This window comes from Ostrinia nubilalis, chromosome 16, assembly GCF_963855985.1.
Source record: "Ostrinia nubilalis chromosome 16, ilOstNubi1.1, whole genome shotgun sequence".
NCBI lineage: Eukaryota > Metazoa > Arthropoda > Insecta > Lepidoptera > Crambidae > Ostrinia > Ostrinia nubilalis.
This window is the reverse complement of record NC_087103.1, coordinates 9,454,216-9,470,987: the sequence shown is the minus strand read 5'-3', so window position 1 is coordinate 9,470,987 and position 16,772 is coordinate 9,454,216. Positions and strand designations below refer to the sequence as shown.

Below are 16,772 nucleotides of genomic sequence, written 5' to 3'. Positions count from 1 at the left end.
TAAATATTTTATATTTTTATCCTTATTATCCTTAACCACTGTAAACACTGATCCCATCCTATCACACAATATCTTTGTTCCGTTTCCTTCCGTAACTATAATTCGTTTCCCTACCTTTTAACCTAATCCCACCCTGTCTAAACGCAAAACGCAATGTCCGAAAAACCAAACGCAAAAGTCAAGAACAATCTTTGTCAAGAACCACATCAAGAACCCCGTCGTGGCTAAACGCAATCCGCGAGAGCCATAAAGAAGAAAAAAAAAAAAAAAGTGAAGTAGCACGATCTAAATGAAATTAAAGTTTAAAAAATTCAGATAACATAGAGTTATTTTTGTGTACATAAATAAGTAATGGATGAGTTTAAGGTATGGGAAGATTTATCTAAGATACCAGCTGACCCACCGGTAATGCGTAACCTGTGCAATAAATGCAAGTGAGTATTTAATCTAGTTTTGGCTTGTTTTAAATGTTATACTAATATTTAATTCATCTATGAGCCTTATAACATTTAATTATTAGAAATCTATACTTACTACATAATTTTAATGTCACAACCTATGAACTAAATGACTTTTCAGACGTCCTTCAGTAGTGTGTTGGTGTTCTGCATTGCCCCCACAGAGATTAAACCCTCGGAGCACTGTCATCCTGTTGCAGCATCCAGCAGAAGAAAAGCGATGCCTGCGCACTGCACCTATGCTACAGTTGGGATTAGCTGAAAACAAGTGCCTTATATTCAAAGGAAAAAAATTCCCACAACCTAAACATGAAAACTTAGAAAATATTTTATCTCAACCTAATACAATTCTTTTATACCCAAGTAAAACAGCTATAGATATAAGAGAGTTAGTAAAAAATAAAAGTGTTGAATCATATAACTTGGTGTTACTGGATGGGACATGGCCACAGGCAAAAGCAATTTATGCTTCCAGCTCTATTCTTCATAATATAAAACAAGTTAAACTTATAACTAGTGGCATAAGCAGTTATATAATAAGGACACAACCGACTGAGGGATGTTTGAGTACCCTTGAAACAGCGGCAGAAGCTCTGTCACAGCTAGAAGACAATCCTCTTTACAAGGAACAATTGATTGAGCCATTACATATGTTGTGTAGATACCAACTTGAAAATGGAGCTGTTACACATCAATCAAAGGAATTTTTGTTAAAAACACAAATGTATCCCAAATTAATTGGTAAACGGCTATCTAGATTGCTAAGGTCAACAAACGAAAATGTTCTAAACCCCATTTAATTTTAATAATGTTGAATAAAATATTACAAAAGTTGTTATTGCTAAGATATTTTTTATTTTACCTACCTAGTTGAAATAAATAAAAATATTTTTAATTTTATCTTATATTTTATAAGGTTAAGGCTTTATTAATCTAAGCCTTAGATTCTAAGGCAAGGAACTACATAGAATAAAAATATTATAGTTTAGTGGTGCTTTGGACACCCTGTATATAGCCATATACAGATTGTCCCAGAATGGGCTTATTCCACTATTCCCCGTTATACAGGCTATCTAGATTGCTAAGGTCAACAAACGAAAATGTTCTAAACCCCATTTAATTTTAATAATGTTGAATAAAATATTACAAAAGTTGTTATTGCTAAGGTATTTTATTTTATTTTACCTACCTAGTTGAAATAAATAAAAATATTTTTAATTTTATCTTATATTTTATAAGGTTAAGGCTTTATTAATCTAAGCCTTAGATTCTAAGGCAAGGAACTACATAGAATAAAAAATATTATAGTTTAGTGGTGCTTTGGACACCCTGTATATAGCCATATACAGATTGTCCCAGAATGGGCTTATTCCACTATTCCCCGTTATACAGGATGTCCCAAAAACAATGGATAACCCTGTAACCATCGATAGGCCTCGCCATGGTCTCCCTAACGTCCAATTTTGACCCCAGTAAAAATATCACCGTTTTTAAGATTTTTAATTTTTTGTGCATTTTTAGAAAATTGCCACCTGCGATTACTTTTTCTCATGCCATTTCTACAAATGAGGATACTTTTCAATCTAGTTTTTTCCTTATCACAAGGGATAGTTGGGCTATCTAAAGAAAAGATTAAAGTTCAACAAACTTGTTTAAAAGTATGAAAATGTTAAGAAATTGCAGAAAAGAAGGAAAAATTAATTCATTGTCTTGCACTTTTGATCAGCCATCGTGTAAAATAAATGTAGGTAGACCATCGTGTCTATTACCTTAAAAACTTCCTTGGTTAATTGAGATCCTAAAAAGGTATCACAAGCCTATGTATTCTGTATTATTTTTATGTTATGGCTACTTGAATAGCAACTAGTATGAAAACTGCAAAAATCAGTTTTTCTCGTAATAGTTAAACTAGGACTGCATACACTGGCATTAAATACAAATGGATAATTTTTAGCGTAGGAATTTAAATAAAGCAACATTTATCATCATCATGATTTCAGCCACAGGACGTCCACGCTGAACATAGGCATGTACCCCAATGATTTTCATAATGACCGCATGGTAGTGGCCTGCATCCAGCACCTTCCTGCTTATCTTTATGAGGTCGTCAGTCCACTTTGTAGGTGGACGTCCTACGATGCGCTTTTCGCTACGTAGCCTTCACTTGAACCAGAATACATAGAATACATTTAATACAGAATACATAGGTTTGTGATACCTTTTTAGAATCTCAATTAACCAAGGAAGTTTTTAAGGTAATGGGCACGATGGTCTTCCTACATTTTAAAAGTGCAAGACAATGAATTATTTTTTCCTTCTTCTCTGCAATTTCTTAACATTTTCATACTTTTAAACAAGTTTGTTGAACTTTAATCTTTTCTTTTGATAGCCCAACTATCCCTTGTGATAAAGAAAAAAACTAGATTGAAAAGTATCCTCATTTTTGTAGAAATGGCAGGAGAAAAAGTAATCGCAGGTGGCAATTTTCTAAAAATACACAAAAACTTAATCTAAATCTTGAAAACGGTGATATTTTTACTGGGGTCAAAATTGGACGTTAGGAAGACCATGGCGAGGCCAATCGATGGTTACAGGGTTATCCATTGTTTTTGGGACGCCCTGTATGTATTAGGATTTTGGAATAGTGAACAAAAAGTTCACTAATCCCCGTTGACGGGGATTGTCAATGGGGAATAGTGGAATAAGCCCCAGAATGGGTGAATCAAACTGCCTGCCTGCTCCTATAAAAATATGAAAGTGATTTTATGTATCCTGATATAACCTTATATTAATAAAGCTTTATTAATCTAAGGATCTAACTGTATGTGTATGTCGGCGGTATTCCGCCATCACGTTCGTTGGGTTCCATTTCGGGTGATAAATGAGACCATTTAAGTTTCAATAATCACTTGTAATTTTATTTATAATTACAATATTACACTTGATCACAATCGGGCAGAGTAACACCTTATAACACGGTTCAAATGCGAATGCCATCGCTACAACGACAAATGACTTAAATACTCTGTGTGTGACAAACAACCCCACCACTACTCACGACACTTTGTACAAAACAAGTCAATCAACAGACTTATTTTATCAACAATTCATTTAATAATTAAAATATATTTTTTAAAATACTAAACAAATATTTTAAACTATTTATAAATTGAATAAATTATATTTAAAAATATCTATTAATTATATTCGCTTTTATAAACTAAACGGAACCGGATATGTACAGCAAACGTGATCGGCAAATAAAACTGATAAGATATGAATTAATTTTATACAAAAATAATTAAATTACATATTATTCTATATATTTCATAATTATTTAGGCTCATAATAATAATTAAAAAGGTACGCCGCCCATACGGCCATACTGATCCAGCGCGCTCTCTGCGCTGAATTAAATAACATTACAAAATCATACTATAACAAAATAAATTCATAATCACACAAATAACCAAGGCATCACCTCTACTGGGATCTAGCCAAAACACAAATCAGGCATCACCCATCCTGGGATCTAGCCAATACACAAATTCAGGCATCACCCATCCTGGGATCTAGCCAATACACCAATTCAGGCATCACCCATCCTGGGATCTAGCCTCCAAGACCGGGAAAGGAAACGCATGGTGGCCAGCCAGCGTTAGGATAGGAAATGTGGAGAGGAACATAGTAAAATTGACACGAATTACTTCATTATTACACACTAATTAGCTCTACTAATTATTTTCTTAATTCTTATCTAAGATATCATCCGCCCATGCGGTACATTCCTCACTTTTATCGAACGGGTCTGCCTGTCCGATGGGAGCAGGTCTTAAATAATCATGGCTGGCGATCTTTTCAGAGCATCCGCGTAAATTGATGTGTTTTACTTTATATCGATCGTTAGGTAGAATTTCCAAAATTTCCATGGGGCCCTCGAATTTGGGTCCTAATTTTGTAGTATGACGTTCATGAATCCGCATTAAAACAAAATCTCCAACTTGAAAATGTTTGATTTTTGCTTTACCTTTATCAAATCGAATTTTGTCCTGAATAGATCGCTCGTCCATCCTTTCTTTACAAGCATTCCTAACAGCTATAAGGTCTTCGACAGGTTCATCATCATCAACTTGGAGGAGCTTGATAGCTGGAGGATGACATTTTTTACCAAATAATAATTCCATTGGACTTTTACCAGTACTTTTTGAGACTGTACAATTTATGGCTAATTGTAAATCTTGAATTGCATTGTGCCAAGGCTTATCAAGCTCCACCACTGACATGTTATCTTTAATGACCTTCATAATTCGTTCCACCTGACCATTTGCCCTACTAGCGCCTTTTGCTACAACATGATGTTCTATACCGAAATCTTGACAAAATTGTTTGAAATCCGAGGAAGTCATGCTTTTATCTTGGTCGGTTATAAGTCTAGTGGGAGTACCAAAAATAGTAATCACTTCACGAAAACATCTTATAGCAGAATCTGAGGTACGATCGTTTGAATACACAAGATGAACATATTTAGTGAATGCGTCTATGTAAACGAAAGCATATTCAGCGCGATTACGTTTTCCATTCATTTGGCCAGTAATATCTGCATGCACCGTGTGAAAAGGAACAGAAATTTTGTCAATTGGATGCAAAGAAACTTGTCTAGCACCTGATACTCCTTTTCTGACTCTACAACTAACACAGTTTTCAATAAATTTGCGTACTAGTTTGGACATGTCCGGAAACCAATATTGCTCTCGTATTTTTGCCAATACTTTTTCCCAACTGAAGTGCTGGAGAGAATTGTGATAGTGGGAAATTAAGTTCCATCGGTAACTGCGAGGAACGATAATCAATTTTCGCGTTTTCTTATCTATTTGTACTTTACGTCTCAATAATTTGTCTTGTAAAATAACATAAGTGTCTGCGATGTTCTTGGGAATGGAGTCGGACTGTAATTGGTCCACTATATTCTTAAGTACGGGGTCACGTTTTTGTTCGATGAGCAACCAATTGTGGTCAAGAGTTGAAGCATTAAGAGAGAAATGCAATGTTGGGACTGAGCTCGATACTTCGTCAGAGTTTTTTTTTTGTGATCTAGTCACATTCACTGGGTTCCTACTGAAATAGTCAGCATGGGCAAGTCGTTCTCCTTTGCGATACTCTATTTCGAACTGAAACGACTGCAGATAAGACCACCAACGGTGTACCCTAGGAGTCAGTTCTTTCTTGTGCCTAGAGGCTTTAAGGGAGTTACAGTCAGTTACGACCTTAAATGAACGGCCATATAAAAAATGGCGAAAATGACGAATAGCTTTGACAACGGCTAAAGTTTCGAGTTCATACGAGTGATACTTGCTTTCCGCACTCGTCGTTCTCATACTAAAATAGCCGATGACATGGGGGACCTGATCTTGTCTCTGTATTAATACTGCCCCATAACCAAGAGCACTGGCATCAGTGTGCAGTTCGGTTGGCAAGTCAGGGTCAAATATTGTCAACAATGGGAATGATGTTAAACGGTTAATTATCTCTTGTCTAGCTTTTTCATGGGTTTCAGTCCAGTTCCAGGGGACATTGGATTTTGTTAGTTCATATAAAGGTATCATAATTTTAGAAAAATTTGGCACAAATTTTCTAAAGTAACTAGCTAAACCGTTGAACTGGCGGAGTTCCTTTACATTTTTAGGAACTTCCGAGCTAGACAGGGCTTGTATTTTTAACGGACTTGGTTTGACAGTGCCATTTTCGATAACATTTCCCAAAAATTGAACAGAAGTTTTTAAAAATGAGCATTTCGCAATATTTAGTGAAAAACCAGCATCTGTCAAGCGCTTAAGAACAAGATTTAGATTATGCAAACCTTCTTCAGCCGTTTCAGAAAAAATTAATATGTCATCTATATAAACGAGAGCAATTTTATCTTTATAATCTCCTAAAGCCTTGTTAATTGCTCGTTGATAAACGGAAGGCGCATTACAAAGACCGAAAGGCATGCGCAAAAACTCATATTGGCCGTCAGGTGTTACAAAGCCAGTTTTCTCAATCGAGTTTTCAGCAATAGGTATTTGGTGAAACCCCGCGGCCATGTCCAGACAAGTAAAGTAACGCGCCTTACCTAGTTTGTCTATTTGGTCTGCAATCAAAGGTAATGGATAATGATCCCTAAGTGTATTGGTATTCAGCTCTCGAAAGTCGACACAGAGTCGGTCAGAGCCATCTTTCTTCTTTACGAGCAGAATAGGGCTGCTAAAAGGCGAAGAACTGTCGCGGATGATACCATTACTCTTAAGGTCATTTATAATACATTTTACCTTCTCACGTTCAACGGGGGATAATCTGTAGGGTCTGCGTTGTACAATTTTATCAGGATTTTTTAATTTAATTTCTAACTCGCCTGTAGTGACCTTTGTTACATTATTGCCGGTAGTAAAACTTTTTTGAAAGCTACTTACGATATTTTTTAATTGTTCAAGCAAGGCCTGGTCTTTAATATCAGTGTCAAGATCAAAAATAGAATCTGTTACTGTGCACTCATTCAAAGCCTTTACGTTGTCATTAGCGGCTTGATTTATTGAAATTCCAGTGTTAGTCAATGTAACACTGAGACCAGGGATTTGCAAAAGGTCATAGCCTATTAAAATGTCAAATTGGGTTTGCGTATCCCCGACTACATAAAACTCTAGCTCTACACTGACTTTATCAATCTCAACAATGGTTGTGATAGATTGGGTTGAACGCACTGGGTAACCACCGATACCAGAAAAAACAACGTTTACAGATTTCCTTTTCCCTGGAACACACCCAGAGAACCGTTGCCTAATTAATGAACAATCGGCGCCTGTGTCAAATAAGCAGTCGTAAAAGCTATTCCCTATTTTCACTTTTGTGGTACTGCGATTCACTGAATTACAAAAAAATACCGATTTATTTTGAGAAGCCCTGTTACGTTCGGCATTTTGTTTTCGAAAGCAATTCTTTTCTACGTGACCCAATTTATGACAGTATTTGCACTCGACAGACTTCACAGAAACACTAGGAACGCTAGGGCCTTGAACAGAATCTGGCTTAGATATCGGCACAGATGAAAGAGTAGTGGATTCCTTGCAATCACGAAAACGATGACCTTGTTTGTTACATTTGTAGCAATTAAGAGATTGGTCATTCCTTCCAGGGATTTCAGATACACGCGATCTTTTAATATAACTGTTATTAGGCTTTTCTGAACTATCAAATTTACGCTTGCGATAAGTTTTTAAAACAGAAACTAGCTTGGGCAAAGAATCAGGTGTATTTCTTAATAATTCAGACCTAATATATTCAGGATAAATACCTGTTATCAAAGCGTCGATCACCTCAGCGTCCGAAGCCTCAGGCCGGACCCGCTTGAAGAGTGTCCATCCCGTCGTAGCGTACTCGGCGTAACTGGCAGCTTGATCCGATGTGTAGCTACGCCATTTGTAAACATCATCAGCATACCGGAATTCCTTTCCAAATGTTCGAATCAAGTCTTCTTTCACTTGTTGCCAAGTAGTGGATTGTAGGGACCAGGTATCAGCCCATGTCTTAGCGCGTCCTTTCAGTTGGAGAATAGCTTTCATGCGTGCCTCTTGCGGTGAAATGTTGAAAGCAGTGATGGTTTCGTCAACATTCGCACACCAATCTCTGATGTCATGTGAACGGATGTCTGGATCAAACGGTGGGAGGTAAAAATGGCTGCGATCACGGGGCATAGGAGTGGCAGAGATCGCCGCAGTAACTGCACTCGACGCTGCTTGTTTCGTCACACTTGTCAATAAACTCATCACTTGATCCATGGAAAATGTAGGCTCGTGTCGTGATTCTGCATCTCTGAAGGCTCCACCAAGTATAGGGGATTGTGATCCCGCCGCTGCTGTCGGCGGTATTCCGCCATCACGTTCGTTGGGTTCCATTTCGGGTGATAAATGAGACCATTTAAGTTTCAATAATCACTTGTAATTTTATTTATAATTACAATATTACACTTGATCACAATCGGGCAGAGTAACACCTTATAACACGGTTCAAATGCGAATGCCATCGCTACAACGACAAATGACTTAAATACTCTGTGTGTGACAAACAACCCCACCACTACTCACGACACTTTGTACAAAACAAGTCAATCAACAGACTTATTTTATCAACAATTCATTTAATAATTAAAATATATTTTTTAAAATACTAAACAAATATTTTAAACTATTTATAAATTGAATAAATTATATTTAAAAATATCTATTAATTATATTCGCTTTTATAAACTAAACGGAACCGGATATGTACAGCAAACGTGATCGGCAAATAAAACTGATAAGATATGAATTAATTTTATACAAAAATAATTAAATTACATATTATTCTATATATTTCATAATTATTTAGGCTCATAATAATAATTAAAAAGGTACGCCGCCCATATGTACCTACATTTTTTTCTGTACCAAAGTGATGATCAGAGGACAAGTTACATTGTTGGAACATCCTGCCTACATTAAATTAACTCTTCTTATTTTGCTTATGGTCAGTCTGGGAAATTGCAAATTACGACTTCCCAAGCGTTTCACAAAAATATTTTAAAACTTATTTCAAAATGTTGCATGAAGCAGGGGGGCGATTATTATTTTTTTTTACTTCGGATGCGCTCGTTATAGGTGTACCAGAATCTCATGGCAAATAGGGAAAATAAACTTTGTTGAGAGCAATACTAAGGAAATTGGAATAAACGATCTTGATACTATTTAATTTTTTACTTTTATGACTTTAATAATAATGAACATGAAGTACGAATATACATTTTAGGTAGGTATGAGTATGAAGAATGTTGTTATAAATAAATCGTATATTACTTAAAGTAACCAATTTTATTATGCACCATACTTTTAACTTATCACTTTATTCAGAACTAGAAAACGATTCTAAGAACTCCACTTGCATTTCTTGTTCTTCAATAGATGATCAAGATAAAGAGGTGTTGTAAATAAATTGTTCTTCCAACATTTCAATGGAGAAGTTTCCTGATGTTAAAAAAAACTATATTTCTCTGAATGGGATTAAAATATATACCAAAACTAAAAAGACGGTGAAGTTTTTTTTAAAATCGATCTAGAAATGTCTGGGAAATTAATTATTTAAATTACCTACATACTTATTTTAGCGTGGAATTGGAACAGGCGGTGCCGTTCTTTTTGTATAAATGGCCAGAGGTGGAATTGTGTAAAGCAATCGTAATCATTTGACAGTTCATAACGTACGATAAAGTCAGTTAAACAAAGCGTTTGACAGAATAATCGTACGATATGAACTGTCAAATGATAACGATTGCTTTACACAATTCCACCTCAGGTCTGGGATATTTAAAAAAAGGTTACAAAATTTTACTAAGAAAGAATCTTGAGTGACTTAAAAAAATAGAAATAGATTTAAAAAAATATGGATCTGTCAACAGCACTGGATCAGGGGTCATTTACTGTTTGTACCCCGAATGACTGTCGTGCGTGAATACACCGATCAAAACGGCGTGAATAGTTATGCGCAACTTTAGGGCCCTGTAACTTATTTATTTCTAGAGATATTTTCATGATTCTTTCACAATTATTATTAGTTTTACTTATATTTATTTCAAGTTTATTTAAAAGAAAAAAATTGGAAACTTCTCCATTATTCAATCTTGCTTGATGAAATCTTTTTCAATTTTCTTTACATGGTCATAACATTTTGACCATTCCTCTGCACCAATTTGTGAGATATACCTGAAAACATCGATAAAGCAGCTATTAAGTAAGAATAAAAAAACATAACCCTCCTTCTGACGCAGTTGGGTAATAAGCTAAATGTATCAAATATTTCAGTCCAACTCACTGTCAACTCGACGGCGCGTTTAGAATCAAAGATTGACTTTGAATTATGCCTTATTTTACAATTCACATTGAAAACAATATGACTTACTTGAGCTTTTTCGACTTTTTCACAAAAATAACAAATAGTCAAGAAGAGATTACAAAATTTTTGCAGCGACTGACAGATTTCATAATTTTCTTTGACAGGTGACAATTAAACCATAGACAATTGCCATATGAAAAACACACTTTTCCAATATTTTTGTTTGCCATGAGATTCTGGTACACCTATAGTAATATTGTAATGCGTTGGAAACTCCAGTTTTATATTTGCTCTTTGTAGCAATTTTATTTTATATTGAATGTTTCAATTAACTGCTTGATTTAGTCTCATCACTAATTTGACAAGTGAATTGTCATTTTCACTTTGAGTGAACCATCTTTCTTTTTGTCGGATCTGTCAAACAAATCGGAAACATGGCAGAGGTTTGTAAAATATTTTCGGGTTTTCTATCGTTATTTACGGGAATAATCTTTCAGTGAAATAAATATTCAAGACCAGTGAATCGTTTTAGTTAAATTTCATGATCTTTTCGTGGTGTTATTTCGTGATAAGTGACGTGCAATGTTTACGTTTTGCAGGTCGAGGAAACTCTCAAGAAGAAGCGTACCTTCAGGAAGTTTACCTTCCGAGGAGTTGATCTTGATCAGCTTCTGGATATGCCCAAGTAAGTGCTGAACGTATCTTTTGTGTTTTGGACATTTCGAAGTATCTTTTAAGGTTATGATTGACCAAGCTAGGTTATATTGTTCGGTTTAATTTACTTCATGGTGTACTTCCAGTGAACAACTCATGGAGTTGATGCACGCTCGCGCCCGCCGGCGGTTCGCGCGCGGTTTGAAACGCAAGCCAATGGCTCTCGTGAAGAAGCTGCGCCGCGCGAAGAAGGAGGCTCCCCCAAATGAGAAGCCCGAGATCGTCAAGACCCACCTGCGCAACATGATCATTGTCCCAGAAATGGTTGGCTCCATTGTCGGTATCTACAACGGGAAAACTTTCAACCAGGTAAATACCTAGTTCACCTTCTAAATACATTCAACCTATGTGACTGACTCTACATTCTTTATTATTGCAATTTACCATGAATGAACACAAAGACTTATTGTATTAAAATGTTAAAAAGATATGAATGACATTTCAATTAATAATATTTCAAAGATAAGCTTAATGTGGATTACTCAAAACATCATGCCATTTTTATTACCATTTTAAATACCATCTGTTCATTCATGGTTTGCAAAGATTTTCATGAATTTATAGAATTTGAGATGTAAACTAGATAAAATTATTGTGCTATAGAGGAATTTTATGTGAATGTGTTACTAGAATTGTTTTTACAACTTAAATTAATTGATTACTAGTTTTTAGTCAATGCCATAAGTTCATGATCTGTGATGCCTTTGTCAAAAATCTCTAACCTTATAAAAATATTTTTTTTAATTGATTATAAATATGCAAAATTACTCAAATAACACTTTCAAAATTGCTGCCCCCTAGGCAAATTACCTGACATTATTTAATTATGTTTAGAAATTTTTAAAATTAAAAACAAATGTGATGGTGGTAGTTTTATAGATGTTGATTTTGTAGATTAATATCTGCGTAAACTAATATTATTTAATAAATTGTTTCTAGATCAAATGCAGAATAATGACTTGTAAACATAATATTAAAAATGTATGTATTTCTCCTTCCAGGTTGAAATCAAGCCTGAGATGATCGGTCATTACTTGGGAGAGTTCTCAGTCACGTACAAGCCCGTCAAGCACGGTCGGCCCGGTATCGGTGCCACCCACAGCTCCAGGTTCATCCCACTGAAGTAGACTGTGACACATTCTCTAGGCTAAGTTTAATGAAAATGTACACAGGCTTACAATAAAGTATCTTGTGTAACCATATTTTGTTTGATTTCTTAAAATTCCAAAATAGGGATCAATTTCATGCTTTTACTAGTTTTTGCCCGCGGTTTCACCCGCATGATATTTAGTTTGTCACAGATCCTTTTAAATTATAGCCTATATTTTACTCTTGAGATATAAACAATAATACTGTTAAGTTTTATCAGAATCCGTTCAGCAGTTTTTGCGTGAAGTAGTAACAAACACAAGCTTTCGCCTTTATAATAATATTGCACAATTTACGCGGTCTTTTATATCACTATAAAAGAGATCTCTTCCAGACAACTTACCCAGAGGATAGTTTGGAATACGTAAAAGGAAAGATAATAATATTATGTATGTGTATCCCTACACGGATAATAGGAAGATACTTTTTATTCTATCTTAGAGTGTTATTGATAGACCTATATTTTATTTATGATATCAATGTATTTGGAGCCGTTTCACAGTAAATTAAAAAGAGATATTGTAGTCACGAATAGTTTGCGCCTAAAAAGTATCATAGCAACAATTTACTCGCAGCTTTGCTCCTTTTATTTCTACAGAATTTGGTGTAGAATTTGGAAGTTTCTCTGAGAATGCTTGAGAAAATGTGATGTGGAGTTTAAATCATGGAGCACATAACATTAACTTGGGACCATTCAATAAGTACAGTGCCACTGCTCTATATTTTTAACAGACTCAAAAAAGGAGGAGGTTCGCCATTCGGTTGGTTTTTTTTTAAAGCTAGGAACAGAACAGGTCAGGTTGACCTAATATTTATATCAAGGTGGCGACACCCCATACAGAAAATTGACGAATGCACTTACTTGATAAAATCAGCATACCTACTCACTTCGGGTATCAGTTTAGAGTTTCAGACCTTAGTGTGTCGACTGAAATTCAGGGGCTCATGGCCATGATGTATGCATATGTCTTATGTGCTGAGAGACGCCAATGGAAAGAAATAATAATAATAAAATCTTTATATGCAAGAAAGATTTACAAATGCGGTACCTATGATGACAATCTTGTAGGTATCTATTATTTCTTGTGACAATAACACAAAAATGCCGTTCCCAAGTTCAATGGCTGCCTCTCCCACTTCGACGCAAAGTCAGAATTCTCTCTACCCTTTTTTCAATTCTAAATGATCCCAACTCTTCTTCATATCTTAAGTCTCAGTTTAACCTTCTCAGCTCTAAGCACTCACGTTAGCTCCGCTCCTCTAACAAGTCCGTTTTTTCCACCCCTCGTCACCGAACTGGTTTTCTCTCCAACTCCTTCCGTCTCCAGGCCATAAGGCTCTGGAACTCTCTACCTGAAGAGACCAGGCAAGCGTCTAGTAAGTTTTATTTAAAAAAATCTGTCCATAACAACTTCCTCCAAACGATCTTCATGAATTATTGTAATTTCAGTTTAACTCAATCATCTATTTTATGTATGTATTTATTTATTGTATACTAGTTAGCTTTTATCCGCGGCTTCACCCACGTGAAATTTAGTGCCACAGATTCGCATAAATTAAAGCCTATATGTTAATCTGGGTTACAATTTAAATAATAATGCTATAAAGTTTCAACCAAATCCGTTCAGTAGTTTTTGCGTGAAAGAGTAACAAACATCCACACAAACTTTCACCTTTATAATATAAGTAGGATTAATGGTAGGATTTTATATATTATTTATGTATGTATGTAGCATATTTGTTTTTGTTTCTCTTTGCACTAGAAGTACCGCCAAACAAAGGACAATGTTCGTTCTCCATACATTGTTCGCCTAAGAACCAACAATTTTGACATATTACTACCCGAAAGCGAAATAATACGATTCTGTGTGTAAGAACAATGATTCCTGATGGACACTTGCCATAAAATTAATGATTAAGAATATTAAATCACAGCGATTTTATAATATGTCGTTTATGACAACATGGCGTCTAATGTATTGTGTGAATGTATGAACACCGATTCGCGAAAAATGTTTTGTATTGTCGTCACGCCGAGTCGCAGCCAAATAGTATAAAATAATAGAACAAGTTTTAGAAATACAACTCGGCATTCCACTTTTATAATATGCCCACATATTGCACGTAAATAAACAACATGAATCGTAGGTTGTTTCCACCCTTGTCATCTGACACATGAAATAAACTTCTATTGTATTATAGATAACGAAGCCGAATCGTATATAATAATAGAATGGGTTTTGGAGATCACTCGGGGTTCTACTGTTATAAAATACCTACATATTGCATAAAAATAACACGAATCATGAGTTTTCTTTTCACCATTTACATCTGACACGAGATAACAAACTCCTATCTCCATGACTACCGTCGTAGTCTATGCCACAGACTACAATATTTTAAGCAAGAAGTTTCAAACCTTAGCGGCTACGGTAACCCCTGGGCCACATACATCATGATAACATTCGGTCGACACCGGAACGAAGTCTTGCGATTATGCAAAAAAGCATCGTATTCTAGTGCGGCTATATCACGTTCAACCGGGGTTTTAATTCGACTAAAGTCCTGACTAAAGACTGGAAGAAAATACGCCGCATTGTATGAGCACTTCGTGTTCGTTAAAGCGGCTTCAGATCTAGAGCCCACATAGTTTTCTTTCCAATAATGTCCGCAAGTAGCGCTGCATGATCTTTACAACAAAAACGGCAATAGTTATTAAGGTGCCAAAATTATATGATTACTTTGGCACTGTATTATACACGTTCGAAGATTTGTCATTTTCATTCATTTCATCATCATCATCATCATTTCAGCCACAGGACGTCCACTACTGAACATAGGCTTCCCCCAATGACTTCCACATCGTACGGTTGGTAGCGGCCTGCATCCAGCGCCTTCCCGCTACCTTTATCAGGTCGTCGGTCCACCTTGTGGTGGGTTGACATTGCAGAATATGACTTTTGATAGGTTCATCATAGAATTCGGCGGGGATATCCTCACGGAGGAAGTTCATAAAAGGGCGGAACAAGATCTTATAATAATGCAAGGCCGAAGCTGTAACGCGCGTGCTCCTACGTGTAATCCGGCGAGTATGCAATAAATAGTAATGTCTGGTAAATAGTGGTAATACGTATCGTTCGTTCGTTCGTTTCAGCCGAAAAGACGTCCACTGCTGGACAAAGGCCTCCCCCAAGGATTTCCACGAAGACCGATCCTGCACCGCTCGCATACAGGCACCTCCCGCGACCTTCACCAGATCGTCGGTCCACCTAGTGGGAGGCCTGCCCACGCTACGTCTTTCGGCTCGTGGTCGCCACTCAAGAACTTTCCTGCCCCAGCGGCCATCAGCTCTACGAGCTATGTGCCCCGCCCCGTCTATGTCTATATGCGCTACGATTACAGGGTATCATTTTGCATAGTCGTAAGACTTCACTCCGCTGCTGTCAAATCAATGTCGCATAATGTTATCGCAATGTGTGTGGCCCTTGGCCAAATCACAGAAGCCTATGCGAAGAAAGAGCACTTGAATGACAATGAAAATCAGGGTTACCATTTTATAAGATCTCCTCACTATTGAGGGTAACAAAGTAACATTAATAATCTAGCCATTAATTACATTTATTACCTATACGAGAAAGTAAAGCAACATGCGGTTTTATTTTAATTTGTAAAATATTTGTAACAGTTTGTTCCAAGTTTAGTTTTACAACAGTATTGCTGTTTCAGCTGTCACTGTGAAGCTTTGGGAAAATAAATAAAGAGAAAAAATATTAACATAAATATTTATTTAAGTTTTTATGTTCATTATCATAATATGCCAATTTAAGTTACACTGTGTGACAGTCTTTGACACTAAACAAACTCTTCAGCTTAATAATACCTACCTACAGGGCGTTTTTATAGTTACTCTTGCTGATGAAACAAGAAGGGTTGATTCTACTACTGAAATACAACTACTTTTCTTACAGGACCAATATCAAATTCTCAAAAAAATTCACATCCTCGTGATGGTGATAATTTCTATGGAGAGGTTTTTTTTTATATTCGGTCTCTTGGGATAAGTTATTCCATTTGAGCAGTAGAATTAATCCTTTTTATTTGATCACATATAAAAATAACACCAGTGTTTAGGAAAACTTCTTCTTTGGTATGGTATCACTACGGAGTTATAATGTCGGCAACTCTGTATCACTGACTTGTAACTTTCAAACAGTATGAATAATAAGGGCACCACATTGGTTTTCTTTCTGAAAAAAGGCTTTCACTTTTAGTACTAACCCTTTAGCACTATTTCATTGAAATAAAAATACAATAAACGCACAGAAGACCATTGAGTTATAATGTACTAATATTACTTCAATGCAGAAGACTGAAATTGAGTCAACTGACGTGACATTTATAATTTGTTGACATTATGACAGTTTGACAAGACTAGGGATTGAAAAAGTTTTAATTGAAAAAGTAAAATGACAATTTATTAAAACGATTCACAAGGATATAATCATTTAAAAAAATTTATAAAATGTTCTGATACTTGCCTGTAGCGATTATCCA

General features: G+C 35.8%; 2 protein-coding genes across 2 annotated transcripts; both read left to right on the top strand.

Moving 5' to 3' along the window:
• The first annotated feature begins 262 nt into the window (after nucleotides 1-262).
• On the top strand, nucleotides 263-1,303 carry LOC135079138 (tRNA-uridine aminocarboxypropyltransferase 2). The gene is made up of 2 exons (XM_063973728.1): nucleotides 263-434; nucleotides 580-1,303. Exons 1-2 carry the CDS (start codon nucleotides 352-354, stop codon nucleotides 1,256-1,258), a joined length of 762 nt encoding a protein of 253 aa, XP_063829798.1. The 5' UTR covers nucleotides 263-351; the 3' UTR covers nucleotides 1,259-1,303.
• A 9,388-nt stretch (nucleotides 1,304-10,691) lies between these two features.
• LOC135079352 (small ribosomal subunit protein uS19) lies at nucleotides 10,692-12,269 on the top strand. Its single transcript, XM_063973993.1, has 4 exons — nucleotides 10,692-10,798; nucleotides 10,955-11,040; nucleotides 11,156-11,378; nucleotides 12,071-12,269. Exons 1-4 carry the CDS (start codon nucleotides 10,790-10,792, stop codon nucleotides 12,194-12,196), a joined length of 444 nt encoding a protein of 147 aa, XP_063830063.1. The 5' UTR covers nucleotides 10,692-10,789; the 3' UTR covers nucleotides 12,197-12,269.
• Nucleotides 12,270-16,772: the final 4,503 nt, after the last annotated feature.

Bases quoted from the DNA above. Each gene is read 5' to 3' on its own strand.
- LOC135079138 (XM_063973728.1), top strand. From the start codon at position 352: ATGGATGAGTTTAAGGTATGGGAAGATTTATCTAAGATACCAGCTGAC. The intron at 435-579 runs GTGAGTATTTAA...ATGACTTTTCAG, and splicing joins AACCTGTGCAATAAATGCAA to ACGTCCTTCAGTAGTGTGTT.
- LOC135079352 (XM_063973993.1), top strand. The intron at 11,041-11,155 runs GTAAGTGCTGAA...GTGTACTTCCAG, and splicing joins CAGCTTCTGGATATGCCCAA to TGAACAACTCATGGAGTTGA. The intron at 11,379-12,070 runs GTAAATACCTAG...TTCTCCTTCCAG, and splicing joins ACGGGAAAACTTTCAACCAG to GTTGAAATCAAGCCTGAGAT.